Raw genomic sequence first — 14,554 nt, 5'->3', positions numbered from 1 at the left:
GTGTGTGTGTGTGTGTGTGTGTGTGTGTGTGTGTGTGTACATACGTACGTACCGGTCTCCAACTGCGCCCACAGTTTGCAATTCTGACAAGCACAGCTGATCAGGACCCCAGGAATCAACGGTCCCTTCCCACTTTCCATTGTTGGAGTTAAAAGATGCACACCACCACTCCCTACGTTTCTGTGTGTGCCAGGATCTGAACTCAGGTTCTCATGTTTATCCTCACTGAGCTATCTCCCCAGACCCCATGTATAGAGTTGTTTGTTTGTTTGTTTGTTTGTTTGTTTAATTAAGACAGGGTCTCACTGTGCAGCACTGGCTGGCCTGGAACTCACAGATACCTGCCTGCCTCCACCTCCAGAGTACTGGGATTAGTTTAAGGGATGCACCATCCTGCCTGGCTTGTGTGGAAAGTTTAAAGGGTCTTTCGAGGACCCGCCACATCACAAGAAGAAATTACAAATTTGTGACTTTTACAATACTCATCACACAACTTAGACTTCGTTTCATTTCATGAAAAAGGTAGTGTTGAGGTAGTGTGACTAGAAGGATGTGGATAGCTTTTTTGGGCAGCTCTTTGGGGACCAGAATTAGTCAAAGAATCAGTGTGTGAACATTCTATGAACTCTGAAAGTGTTGGTTGATCTGCAGTAGTGATAACTTTCTAAACTAAGAAGTCAGAGCCAGCTACAAAAAAAAAATGGCGGCAGTATCTAAACAGCTTTAAGGCTGATTTTTTTCAAGTCTAGGAGGGCATGTGTGGGGAGAGAAGTCATTGATGGGCAGAATGTTGGCCATGCGCTGACTTAACCCAAACTAGAGCTCATTGCGGTGCTGACGGGGGGTGGGGGGTGGGGGGGTGGATCGGGGGTGTATGTTTCTATCTCTAAAAGTCTCTCTATTCAGAGACCATGTTCAACATCTTTATTCATCTTGTCTATTGACTAGGACTTGCCACTCTGAAGAACCAGATGTAAGCCAGCTGGAACCAAATCCATAACTCATTTCTAAGCTTGCTGATTAGTGCCATGTTGCTCAGAGGAAATCAGTTCCTTTATATATGTGCAGGATTCGTAGTTAGGATCTGGGCATTATAGACTCACCATTGGTAATTTGTCAGCTTGATACATGCTTGATATATCCTCGTTCAGCCAGTGTCGAGGGCCTGGACAGACAGTTCAGTAGTTAAGAGTGCAACTTTTCTTGTCTCGGGCTAGAGTTAGGTTTCCAGAACAGGTTAAGTGGCTCACGACCATCGATAACTCCACTTCCGGGAGAATCTGACATCCTCTTCTGTCCTCCAAGGACACCGACCACCCACACACAAACTCACACACATAAGTAAAGCTACAGTAAGGGAAGGGTTTGGGGCTTTAGCTCAGCAGTAAAGCTCATGCCGTTGGGGCACAAAGCCCCGGGTGTGGTCCTCAGTTCTCAGGGAAATAATACCTAAGTAAGGCGCTGGGGAGACAGCTGTCAGTCAAATGCACTCATTGCTCTTACCGAGCGCTCTAGCTTGGTTCCCAGCAGCCACATGGGACCTTGAAGTCATCTGTAACTGCAGTTCCAAGACACCTGACCCTCTCCTAGCAACACATACGTGGTGTACACATACATGTATGCAAAATACTCATACCGTACAACAAAAAATTTTAAACCTTTTTTTAAAAAAATAAATCTTTAGCATAAATAAGTAGCAGATGACCACCATCCACCTCGTTACTTCCAAGTATTTTATTCTGGAACTTGAATAATTTATGTTCTGTGGAATCCTAACTTTCAAAGTAGATTACTAGTGTTCAACTTTAGTGTGTACACAATCAATTGTATCTTCAGGATGGTATGAACTGACTTGTGCATAATAGCATCACCTCCTGTGTCTTACAGACAACTGGTTCTCGTGTCCTATTTAAATATGCTGTGCTCACTAACCAACCACTGCTACTTCGAGTTTCAGAAATTCCCATCAGATTGCTCCCAGCCCTCCTACAATTTGTAAGCTTTCTCCTGACTAAAGTTGTATTAAAGCTTCTAGGATAATTAGGAATAATGGCGTCCCTAAATCCGGGGTCCGTGTCCACAGCCTGTATCCATTCGTTCTAACCCGATAGACTGAGTGCCAGTACAACGGAGTCGGCAATGTTTACCTCAGAAGCTGGGAGAGTAGAAGTGTTTGCCATTTTGTTGGGTTTGGTTTTGCTTTGTTTGTGTAGTGGAATTCAGGTCTTCCTGCCTCAGAGGTCGAGGCCAAGCAGGTGTTTGTGAGTTTTAAGGGAGCCTGGTCTACTTGGAGTTCCAGGCCAACCAAGGCTACCGAGGAGAGACCTTGGATGAGGAGAGGGAGGCATGTGCCGGCAGAAGGATTAGTATGAATTAAAGCCACCCTGGGCTACAAAGTGAGATTCTCAAATAAAAGAAAAATAAAGCTAATCATGATAACGTATGTTTAATATCTGTATTTGTAAGATTAGGAGTTCGAGGGCACCCTCTGCTAGCTGCATAGGGGATTTGAGGCCAACCTGGGTCACCCTCTTTTCAGTAAACAAAAGTAAATAAATGCACAGCTTGTAGTCTGAGATGTTTGTGGTGGGTCAGGAGGTAGTAGGACTATGTTAAACATAGTCCTCTAATGTCTTCTTATAGCTCAGCTACAGTTCTCTTCTCTTACAGATGGAGTCCCCGGTCTCCACCCCAGGGGTGCTGCCGCTGCACCTGTTAGTGCCGGTGGTCAGTAATGACATCTCCTCTCCCTGTGAGCAGATCATGGTCCGCACCCGATCAGTTGGAGTCAACACATGCGACGTGGCTCTAGCCACGGAGCCCGAATGCTTAGGCCCCTGTGAGCCTGGAACCAGCGTCAACCTCGAAGGCATCGTGTGGCAGGAAACAGAAGACGGTAAGTCCAGCCCTGCTCAGTTGCCTCTGCAGAAGAGTCCCTAGAGGTTTAGTGGTATAAATATTGCCACCAAAAAAATGGGAACACTGCCAAGCACCCGGAAGAGTATTCATTGTCCCCCTCCTCTTGGCCACGCCCACACAAAGGCTGGAAAGAGTAGTAACATACTATTTACTGTTCTTACCATTCCTAGAGATGGTTTGTTTGTTTGTTTGTTGTAGTTCTAGAGACTGCAAGTAGGCTTGTGTACACCCTTTGTTCTAGTGCCAGCTTTTTAAATTATTTCCCTTTTTTAGCTGGTACACAGTCATTTAATAACTGCTTGCTGTGTCGTTTAAACGGTGTCTGCACTCTGTACCCTCCTTAATGTTTCATACTGGGGACTTAGATGACAGGTGGAATTTTCAATTAAACTTTAAGAGAAACTAATGAAAAGGCATTTGAGGGAATCAAGGAATGGAGACCAGTAATGTGTGTTGGTGCTTTACCAGCATGTCTGTGCAAGGGTATCAGATCAACTGGACCTGAAGTTACAGATGGTTGTGAACTGCCAAGTGGTTGCTGGGAATTGAACCAGGGTCCTCTGGAAGAGCAGTCCGTGCTCTTCACAGAAAACAGTGTGTTCTAAGGATCTTCTTGTAACTCAGCTAGCACTTTTTGCTGTTTGAGCCATCTCTCCGGCCTGTATGTTTGTTGAGGGCAGCTCTTGGCTGGGTAGTTTCACCAGCCTCAGAGAACAGGGCCAGGGAAACTGCCAGGAAGACATGGGGTGGGAGAAGTTGGTCTTGATTTTATTCTTTTTAAAACATGGTCTCAAACATGGTGACCTCAAACTTGATATGTAGCTAACGATGACTTTAAATTCTGGTTCCTCCTGCCTCTGCCTCTCACTTACTGGGATTGCAGAAGTGTTACTGCTTTACCACAGCTGACACGATTAAACCGGCTTAGTGTTGGCAAGGTGAGTTTTAAGTATCCAGGAACACAGCCAACTCCTTCCTCCCACTGGTCACCTCATTGCCCAGCCACCTACATGTTTGATGTATCTTTCCCTCCGTGCATACAGTCTACAGTCTTCATGGGCCTTGTCAGTGGGGAGATGTTCACACCATCTTGTTTGAAGCTTTTACCTGGCTTGCTGTTAGCTGCCATACAGACTTTTTTCTTGTTCCGTTTGCCCTGGAGAACAGAAACTCTTCTGTTGAAATGTCTCGAACCTAAACAAAAAGGAATGGAGTACAAAGGCCTCAACCAGTGACTCAGATCCCGTGGTGACATTGGGAGTAAAGACCCAGGTTTTCAACATGGGGGAGAGGGGCTGGCACACACATTCTTGAGGCAGAGGCTGTTGCCTCTCTGCATTCCAGGACAGCCAGAGAGACTCTGTCTCCGCCCCCCACCCCCCCAAAAAAGTGAAATTCTCATCGAAGTATCTCTGGTTGAAGCAACAGAGTCCTGTTGTGTCTCTGCATCAGTACCAAGACCAGAGTCCTCACTCTGTACTTAGACCCATGGAGCACAGCTAATTATCTCTGATACCACAGCACCAACTTGTTAGTCTGCATTTCATTCTGACAGTCCACCATATCAAAAGCAAAAGCTGCTATAATAACCTTTGCCTATAATCTGGGACAATAGGACAGCCAACTCAAGACCAGCCTTGGATACATAGTAAGCTCTAAGTCACTGTAGAACATATTAGAAGACCCTATCTCAAAAAGAAAAGAAAAATCTTCTTGTTTGAATGAATGACATACATCTGTGTCATTCTGTTTCCGATAACATATACACAAGTCATTTAATATTGCTTCAACTTCTAATTATATCAAAATAATTTCTAGACTTCTCTAAGAATAAATGCTGCTTTTTGAGTATTTGATATCCTTTTTATTTATTTAAATATGTAAGATTTGTGGTTCTGTTTTGTTATGTTGCACTTTGTCCTTTTTTTAAAGATTTATTTTGCATATGAGAATGTTTTGGTGTGTGTGTGTGTGTGTGTGTGTGTGTGTGTGTGCGTGCGCACGCGCATGCACATGTGCCACTTGTATCCCTGGTGCCCACAAAGGTCAGAAAAAGGCGTCATATCCTCTAGAACTTGAATTTTATAAGGTTGTAAGCAACCATGTGGATGCTAGGAATCAAACCTAATCCCTCTGCAAAAACAAGTGCTCTTAAATTAATTGCTGTTGTTCGTATGCGTGGTACAGGTCTGGGGAGAAGTGACCTAGTACACACGTGAGGCTTGTTCTCTCCGTCCACGGTACATGGAAGCCGAGACCAAACTCAAGTCTGCAGGTGTTTTGGCAGCAAGTACCTTTATCCTCAGAACCATCTTGCTAGCCTTATTTTTAATATTTTAGTGTCAGATTTTTCCCATTTTGTCTTGTCTTTAGCACTGAGTGCTTTCCTTCATTCTTTCCTTTCATTCTGAGGGGCAGATATTGTTCTGGAGTGATACATTGTACTTTGCTTCCTGACTACCTGGGAGAATCTTTTATGTGAATTGACACTTGGCACATGTCTCTTCAAGAAAGAAGATTTTCTCAAGATGTAGATTCTTGAGTCAGTCTTCCTGTTAGTCACAGGACCTGCATACAGACACTGTGAAGACACTCGTAGACCTCTGGGCTTTCTGCTGCTGCTGCTGCCTTTGTACAAAGGAAAGAAAGAAAAGATCTAAATATCACCTAGAGTGTTGAGAGAGGCAGGCAGGTTGGTTGGTTTTGAGGTAGTAACGCATGTAGTCTAGAACAACCTTGAACTTCCCGATCCTCTTGCCTCTGTGTCCCAAGTATGGGGATTGCAGACATACATCATTGCGCCTGGCTCTGGCGTGGAGCACCTAGTCCTCGGCCTCTGCCTCCTAGGTGTTGGACTGGGCGTGTATCGCCTTACCCGGCTATCTAGAATGATTTCTTTGTACCTGAGCTGCTTCCAGGACAGCAAGGCTGACTTTAGGGAAGAATTCCAGAAGGTGCCATAGTTTGTCCTTTTTGAGACAGCAATACTGAGCTAACGTGTTGGTCTCTTTGCCATCCATGCTTTACACAAGAGTGTGGTGTGATAAAAGACGCTGCCGTTACCGTTGCGACTCTTGGCCCTGAGTTGGTTACCTTCTCAGAGATGTAACCACATAAGAAGCGGCAGCCTACAAGACACAGGGATTTTTTTATTTGTAGGGGAGGGGAGATTTACATTTTTTTTTTAATTAATCATTCCATTTGTTTACATCTCAAACGATATCCCACTTCCTGGTTACCCCTCCACCTGCCCCCATCCCACATCTGCCCTCCCCCTCCCCTTTGCCTGTATGAGAGTGCTCCCCCACCCACACCCTCCTGCCCCACCTCTCCAGCATCCCCTTACTCTAGGGCCTCCCCTCCCATTGCTGTCCAGCAAGGCCGACCTCTGATACACATGTATCTGGAGCCATGGATCCCTCCAGGTACACGCCTTGGTTGGTGGTCTAGTCTCTGGGAGAACTGGGTGGTCAGGCCAGCCTATGTAGTTCTTCCAATGGGATTGCAAGCTCCCTCTGCTCCTCCAGTCCTTCTGCCAGCTCCCCCAGCAGGTTCCCTGAGTTCAGTCAGCTGGTTGGCTCCTGCATTGGTCAGTTGCTGGCCAGACCTCCCAAGGAACCACCACACTTGGTTCCTGTCAGAAAGCACCTCTTGATCACCGCAACAGTGTTGGGTTTGATGTCTGCAGACATGATGTATCCCCAGGTGGGGCCATTCCTGGTTGGCCCTTCCTTCAGTCTCTGTTCCATTTTTTGTCCCTGATCTTCCTATGGACAGGAACATTTCTGGGTTAAAAAACTTTGAGATGGGTAGGTGGCCCCTTCTCTGCGCATTACGGCTAACGTCAATGTCATTGGGTCCTGGCTGTTCCCTCCGAGGGAGGGCTCTTCCCAGCTTCTCATCCCCCCGCCTGTTTTTATTCGATTTCCTGACCCTCTGCACCTCTCTCACATCTCCAGTTTCTGCTGTTAAAAGCTAAGCTCACAACCAAAAAATAAGAGATTTACATTTTCAAAAGGGATACAGTCATTGGCTAGAAGCCGTGGTGGCAAGAGCCTGGGCGGTTGGTCGCCCTGTATCTGTATCTGTATCAAGAAGCAGAGAGTGGACAGGAAGTAAGGCGGTCAAGCTGTGGAAAGCCAAGGCTCACCCTTCCTCTAGCAAGGCCCCACCTCCTGAAAGTGTCCCAACCTTCCAAAACAGCACCACCAGCTAGGAACTAAGTGTTCAAATGCATGAGCCGGTGGGTGTCTTTTCGCCCACCCTCAGACCACAGCAGGCTTTCCTTGGAAACGGAAAGTCTAGCCTTGATGTTAGTCCATATCACACATTTTTTAAATTTTTGTCCTCGAGCTGTTAACTATCCCTTCAGAAAGAACTTAAGAACAGTTTTATTATATTTACCCAGATTGGTTTCGAGGTGTCAATCAACTGGTCTGCTGCTCTTCTGTGAAAATACATATTTTGCTTGCATGTATGTATGCGGACCGTGTGCCCAGCGCCTGTGGAGGTCAGAAGAGGGTGTTGGATCCCCTGTTGTGGGGGTCGTACGCTCCATGTGGGACTGGGGCCTGGAACCTGAGTCCTCTGTAAGAGCAGCCAGTGCTCTTAACATTTGAGCAGTATCTCCAGCCCGGCTCTGTTAGAGCTGCCGATCCGTGCTCAGAAACATCCCTATGAGGAGGCCTCAGAGGCCAATAAGGAAGGAAGGGTGTTGAGTAGGCGCTTCTGTCCCTGGCTCTGCTGCCTTCCCAGCTGCTTCTCAGAACCTGCTTCTGCTTGTGGATGATTTATGTGCTGTGTTCCTTTGAAATTTTTATTTAAAAATTCTGCTATTGAAAACAGAACTGCGGGCGCTAGAAAGATGGCTCAGTGGTTAAGAGCACTGACTGCTCTTCCAGAGGTCCTGAGTTCAATTCCCTGCAACCTCATGGTGGCTCACAACCATCTGCAATGGGATCTGACGCCCTCTTCTGGTGTGTCTGAAGACAGCAGTAGTGTATGTGTGTATATATGTATATAATCTTTTAAAATGAATAAAAATGTATTAAAATTATCTAATGAAGCCCAGACATGAGTACTACATAGGCAGTGGTCCAGCACTGAGACCTATCTCAAAATATAATAGCATAAATAAATAAAATTTAATTTTAACAGTTGAATATTACTAATAGCTTACAATTTTGGAGGGTGTGTGTGTTTACATATGTGAAAGTATGTGTTCTCAAAAACAAAACAGCACCAATTAGATTGGCAAGATGGTTCAGTGCAATCAAGCCTGACAACCTAAGCTCAGTTCCCAGAACCCAGAGTGCAAGAAGGGAACCAAACCCTGAAGCTAGTCCTCTGACCTCACATGCACTGGGCAGTTAGCACCCACACCCCCACACCCTCCCACAATAAAAATAAATCGGATTATATTTATTTAATTTTGTTTATGTGTGTGTTTGTTAAAGAGCGAGCAGTGATTTTGTGAGGCGAGCAGTGAGGGGTAGTGAGGAGCCGGCGTCCCTGCAGCCCAGGGTGACTTCTGTTCTGCAGCTCCTGATGGGCAGACTCGCGGGCTGAGCCTTGCTCCTTTGTCTGTGGTTGGCCTTTTCTCCACTGGGCAGTGGTTTGCTTTGAAGTTCAGCTTGTGTAACTCCTCTTCCCTCACAGAGCTGCTGTGATCCTTAGCCTTCTCAGAGGGGAAAGAGCCCTCCCGCCCTGACTCTTTTTTAAGGAAATGGGTAGTGAACCTTTGCGGTTCTGCTGTAGGAGCTCGTGTGTGCTGTGAAATGCTCAACTCTGAGCATCTGTGCTTAGCCACTGGCTCTTCTCACACTGGTGACCTTTCCCCCTCAGTCTTGCTTTAGACAGCACTCGCCTGGAGAAAGGTCACGTAATGGCCACGCCTTCCCCACTGCTTAGCCTAGTAGCCATTGTCTGCACCACAAACCCACATGGCAGCAGCAGCCACATGAAGGAGACATTAGGTAAATCAATGCATACTTTCTCCCATGGCTTCCTCCCAGGGTGCTTCAGGGCATGATGTGCTTCTATACCCAGATGGATTGTGTTATCTGTCTACTATCATATAGTTAGTCCTGAAGCTTTAAAGAAAAAACTGAATCATAGGCTCTTTTGCGTTTTATTTTATGAATTGCAAAATAGAGAACTAATCTTCAAGGGAAAGAGACATATTCCTTCAGTGTAACCCGCCTCTTCTCACCCCCATGCCACAGACGCGCGCACGCTGGCAGGGGAGAGGGAGGCCTCGCATGTGGCCAGGTTGTAGGCTTGCGAATAGGTAACGTTGTTCTGAAATTTCCCCTCAGATTGTGTGGAACACAGGCCAGTTTGTACCAGTCACTTAGTGGCGGAAGCCTAAGTGCTCAGGGTAGTTAGCACCCACACTCCCACACCCTGGGAAGCCTGGGTAAGTGCAGTTCTGATAATGGCCTGGGTCTGAGCGCGAGCCTAGCCCTGGCTTACCTTCAGAGCTCCAGTGTTCTCTTGCTCTGTTGATAAGGTCACTCAGCTGTCTGTGCTCTGCTTTCCCCTTGCTGGAGAGAGATGGCTGGACTACATGATGTGTGTGCTCCTTGCAGGGCTCAGTATTTATGCTCTGTGATCACTTGTGTGGGACAGAAGACAACATAGTCCTAGATGTCGAATTCATTGGTCTTAGTGCTCACACTGCTAAAAACAGGCCTTGGGCCTGCACCACTTACAAAGCTGCTGCACAGTGGTGGGCAGAAGCTGTCGACAAGCTTGGCGACTCGCCCTTTCTCCCAGGGCAGCAGGTTTAAATCAGTTCAGGCAGAGCTTTGCTCCCACACTGCTGCTACATGTCACTTTTCTTAATGGAGGGGGGAGGGGGGAGATTTTTGATTTGCCCCTCCCCCCCCCCCCTTGCTTGCCCTCTCGTCCCCTCTCCCTTCCCTTCTTTTTCCCATCTGAAACTAGAGGTTATTCCCCTCCCCTTCTGATTCCTCATGATCCCTTCTCCCTTAGGCTTTACGGAACAAAGAAATCACAGGGCATCGACTTTATAATTCAGGCAGCTGGGGATCATTTCCCCAGGATAGAGTGGGCAGGTAGCTTATTCCTCCTGGCATGAGACAGCATTGCTAAATGGCCTTACGGTGTGTCTGCCAAGGCTCAGGCTTTGTTAGGGCCGTTCAGGCCTCTCTGTTTCTGAGTTAAATTATAGTGAGGAACCAGGCCCGTGTACTTTCATGGGGGTCAAGATTTGGAAAACATGGAAAGTGTGATTTTTAGGTCTGCTAATTGCTTAAGGAGTTTGTGTTTAATCCTGTGCCCTGGGGCTGGCACCTGCCAGGCCCTTCACTCCTTCCGTTGTTGCCTTCACGGCCTTCTCCATAGCAACAAACGACAAGGCTGATGGTAGGCTTGAGTGGACTCCCGCCCCGTCCCCATCCAGTTCTTCTGTATTTATTTTTTTTTAGGATAGCCTTAAAAAGCCTAAACGACCAGAGTAATTTTCTACTCCTGTTGAGCTCATAGTCAAATGTAAACTGTAATGTTTAACCCTAAAGTGACTGAGGGAGTAGCTTGCCCAGAAACCCCCACCTCTTAGGAATTCACAGGTGATTTAACATTAAACTTGGTGGAATGGTACATTTTGTCATTCACCAAGTTTCTGTCTGTTTTCCAGTGCCTAGCTCTCTCCTTAGAATTACATTTGAAAATCTCTTGAATCAGTATCACCGTGGGTAAAGAATGGATTAAAAAAAGAAAAATGAAGCCTTTCCTCTCCCACCATGTGCTGTCACATCAGATGCTAGGCTGCTTTGTTGCTGGCCTGCAGGTTGGGCCGATTGTCTGCCGAGCAGAACTGACCTGTGAACAACCAGATCTGCCACTGCCTGCTTTGTTAGACTCCTCACTGGTACAGAGGAGTCATAAACCCAGATATTTGGGTTTTATCAGTAGGTCTCATTGAACAGTGACAACAGGTACATGAACTGCATGCACACAGATCATTGAACTTGCAAGATGAAGAGACCCTGTGTTACTGGACCTACGATGAGGAAAGGCGGCATCATCAGAACACCTCATGGTCCCTCCCGTCAGCATGACTGCGGATGTCAGGGGTCAGTGTTACCCATTTTGAAGCTTGTATGCATAAATCTTTACAGTATGCAATTTCTGATGTCGAGCTTTTCATACCAGTGAGATTCAGCTGTGCTGCATGTAGTTAGTTAATTTTTAAGACAGGGTCTCACTCTGTAGCCCTGGTTGGCCTGGGATTCACAGATACCTGCTTCTGCCTATTGGGGTCTGGGTTTAAAGGTATTCTCTACCACACCTCACCTATAATTAACTCTTTTCTTTATTTGAATGATCCACTATGTAAATAAACTCATTCTGTTGTTTATGAGCATTTTAAATTATTTCTAGTTTGGATGTTTTTTTTTTTTTTTTTTTTTAAGTTGCTATGAAAATTCTTGGACATGTCTTTAAGGAAATATATGTACATATTCCTAGCTATACTGGGTCAGAAGATATACATACAACTAAATATAATGTGTATTTCCAGTTTTCCAAAATAGTAATTTAGTTTACATTTTATGAGGGAGTGGTTTTAGACAGGGTCTCTCAGTGTAGCTCCTGGAACTTGCTCGATAGAGCAGGCTGTCCTTAAACTGTGCCTGCCTCTGCCTCCCCAGTGCAGCGGCAGGCGAGAAGTCGGGAAGTTCTGCGTCCTGGCCAGCCCTTGCCCTTGCCGTTAACACTTGCGTGGTGGACAGTGGCTTCTCATCTAGTTGTTAGTTTTCATTTCCCTGAAGAATGGTAAAACCTAGCACCTTATCTTGTACTTACCGACAGACTTCTGTGGTGTTTCTTTTGTCTTTTGCCACTTTTTGAGGTAGGCTGTAAGTCTCTGTTGACTTGTAGTTTGTGTACAGTGGCCGCGGGTCTGCATCAGACATGTTGTAGGACTCTTCGCTGTCTTGCCTTTTCTGTAATGTTAATCTTTTCATGCATATAAGCTTCATTTTTATTAAACCTGGTTTTTCTTTACTTTTCCTTTTGTTATTAGTGGGGGGTTTTTTTGTGTGTCATGTTTAACAGTTTTGCATAGTCTTAGATAATATTCTCCTAAATTTCCACTTGAGAACCTTGGTTTTTTTAACTGATTTTTTTTTTATTTAGGGTTTGAATTGAGAGTCAAGGTTGTTTTTTAATCTCGTGAGTCCACAATTGGTTCAGCACCACATTTCCCGAACTGCACAGAGGAGACACATGTGCCTTAGTGGGGACGTGTGGTGAAGCTGTTTCTGGGCTTTCTTGTTTGCATTCGTGTCTTATTCGCTCTTCCATGAGCACCCCATGGCTGACCTGCCCTCCCTGAAGCCTTGACACCTAGTAGTGGAGTCCTCTCTCTGCCGGCTGTACATCACCTGGCTGTTCTCAGCAGTATGGATTTCCACATGAATGTCAGGATTAGCTTGTGACTTTTTAATGAAAATAGCCCACTGTAGAAGGATTGGGATTGCATTGAATCCACAGATTAAGAAGAATTGAAGAAGATTCAAAGTTTTATCCTGCTTCAGCTAGTGTTAGTTACTGAGAGCTAGGCTGAGGATCAGAGCCACGCACTGATAGCATTTGGGCAGCTTTAATTGAGAGTGTGTTAGATACCAAGCTCTTCCGGCCACCCTAGTGTTCTGGACCTGCAGGTAAGATGATGGGTCTGTTCACTGTGCAGATACCCTCCACAGTGTGGGTTACTGCCATCACCACTATTCTCCACCTACCATGACCTAGACTTCCATTTAAAACCACAATTTAATGAGGCTGAGTTAAGATAAAACGTGACTGATTTCACTGACACTTGATCTGACCGTGAGGCTATATAAGTTTCCTAGTACTTCTGAAACAAACTAGTAAAAACTGGCTGGCTCAGAACAACAATGAGTTATGCTCGATTCTGGGAGTTAGAACTCTGGAAATGTTTTTAGGGCCTCCTGTCTCCAGGTTGTTCACAGAAACACTCCTTGTTTCTGGTGTAACTGGCCATCCGTAACATTCCTTGGCCTATAGGGGTATCACTCATTCACATGCCATCTTGCTTCTGTGTCTGTGTTCAGAGTCCCCTTTTTATAAGGCTACTAATAGCTAGTGGTGGTGTCCTGATGAAATTCTAGCCCTGTCTGTTGGAAGCAGGATGTGTAGATATTTAAAGTCAGCCTCAGCTAAATAGTGAATTCAAAGCCAACATGGGCTGTATGAACTGTCTCAAAACAACAAAGATGCTATTTTGAGGTGCCTTGGATTTGCATATATATTTGGGAGGAAGCACAATTTAGTCCCTAACAGGGGCTGTAAGTGTTGTCATAGTTTGGAGAAAGGAAAGATGTCTAGAAACAGTTCCTCTTCCTACCACAGAAACTTGGCATGGTCCTTCTGTGTGATATGGAGAGCCATGGCCTCCCAAGGCCCTAGGGACAGCCCATCTGCCTGTGGACCCCAGCCAGTTGACTGTACATTGCTGCTCCCCTGAATTGCGGCTTCTACTAAATGTTGCTCTCTTAACAAACTCTGAAACTGCCACGCGGAGGTTACAGAAAGAGAACTAGGTCTCTGAAGTTCGCTATTCCTCCTGGGCTTTGGCTGAAAAAAGAAAGCAAAGGTGCCTGTGGAAGCCAGCCCCAGCCATGCTGTCACCTTGAGCCTTCCTGCAGTGTGGGTCCATCTCAACCCCAGACAGCTATCTTCTCAAAGCAGTTGTGCTCAGCTCTGACCCTTCTCACTCTAGGGATTTTCAGAGAAAGATTCCAGCTGATAGGACGGCCTCCAGCATGGCTACAGTGTATTTATGCCTCAGCAAGAGAGGAGGGAGGGCATGCAGTGTGAAGACGGTTATATGACTTGATCCGTGATGCACTTCTGCCAAACTTCCCCGTGTAAAGACATAGAGATGAAAGGAAGAAGGGCCTCGGGTCTTGAGCCTTCTTCCAGAGGCTGCCTGCCCACCCACAGCAGGGAGCGGTGACACTTAGAGTGTTGTGCTCTGACCTTCCCTGCTTCTAAACGGTCTTCGGCCTAGAATGCTCAAGTGAAGACAGTAGTGGCTGCTTCATATTTTAGGGCCTTTTTTACCTTTTCCAACTTGAGAAGATTTCAGAAATAAGAGGCTGAGGGGTCTTGTTTTCTGTCAGCTCTAAATTTGAAGGTAAGCTATATTAAAGACACCATTTTCTACAGTAGTATTTCCAGGTTCTGTGTATATTAAAATATAGGGGCAGGAATTATAAAATACTAATGTAAGTTTTACCCAGTTAGCTTCAGTCAAAGTTTTAAGGGCATGACCAGGTGTTGTTACTGTGTTTTAAGATCTTCACATGTTGGGTGGTGGGGGGAATGGGGTAAGGGGATAAAATCTGAAATGTAAATATAATATCCAATAAAACAAAAAAATAAAAAGATCTTCACATGCTTCCACTGTGCAGAAAACCTTTGTTATTCACTCTCTCCATAGGGTGAAAAACTTCTGTAGACCGTCCCAGACTGCCTTTCTGGATCTCCTCGGAGACTTCCTTTAAGGACATTAGTAAAGGGCTCCTGGACAGTGAAGGTTCTCTAGGAAAATTATCTTCTCTGCAGGGACGGGGGCCACACCTAC

The 14,554-nt window shown here is 45.8% G+C and overlaps 1 protein-coding gene across 1 annotated transcript in view; it reads left to right on the top strand.

The window, feature by feature from the left end:
- Positions 1–14,554, top strand: part of Znf609 (zinc finger protein 609) — a 127,813-nt gene that overhangs the window by 88,690 nt on the left and 24,569 nt on the right. Inside the window, exon 3 of the mRNA XM_076925822.1 lies at positions 2,671–2,896. Coding sequence (XP_076781937.1) covers positions 2,671–2,896 — 226 coding nt within the window. The remainder of the gene's footprint in view (positions 1–2,670; positions 2,897–14,554) is intronic.

The sequence above is a fragment of the Arvicanthis niloticus genome, chromosome 26, assembly GCF_011762505.2.
Source record: "Arvicanthis niloticus isolate mArvNil1 chromosome 26, mArvNil1.pat.X, whole genome shotgun sequence".
Lineage (NCBI taxonomy): Eukaryota > Metazoa > Chordata > Mammalia > Rodentia > Muridae > Arvicanthis > Arvicanthis niloticus.
Note: the sequence above shows the minus strand (reverse complement) of the source record. Positions and strands in the feature narration are given on the sequence as shown.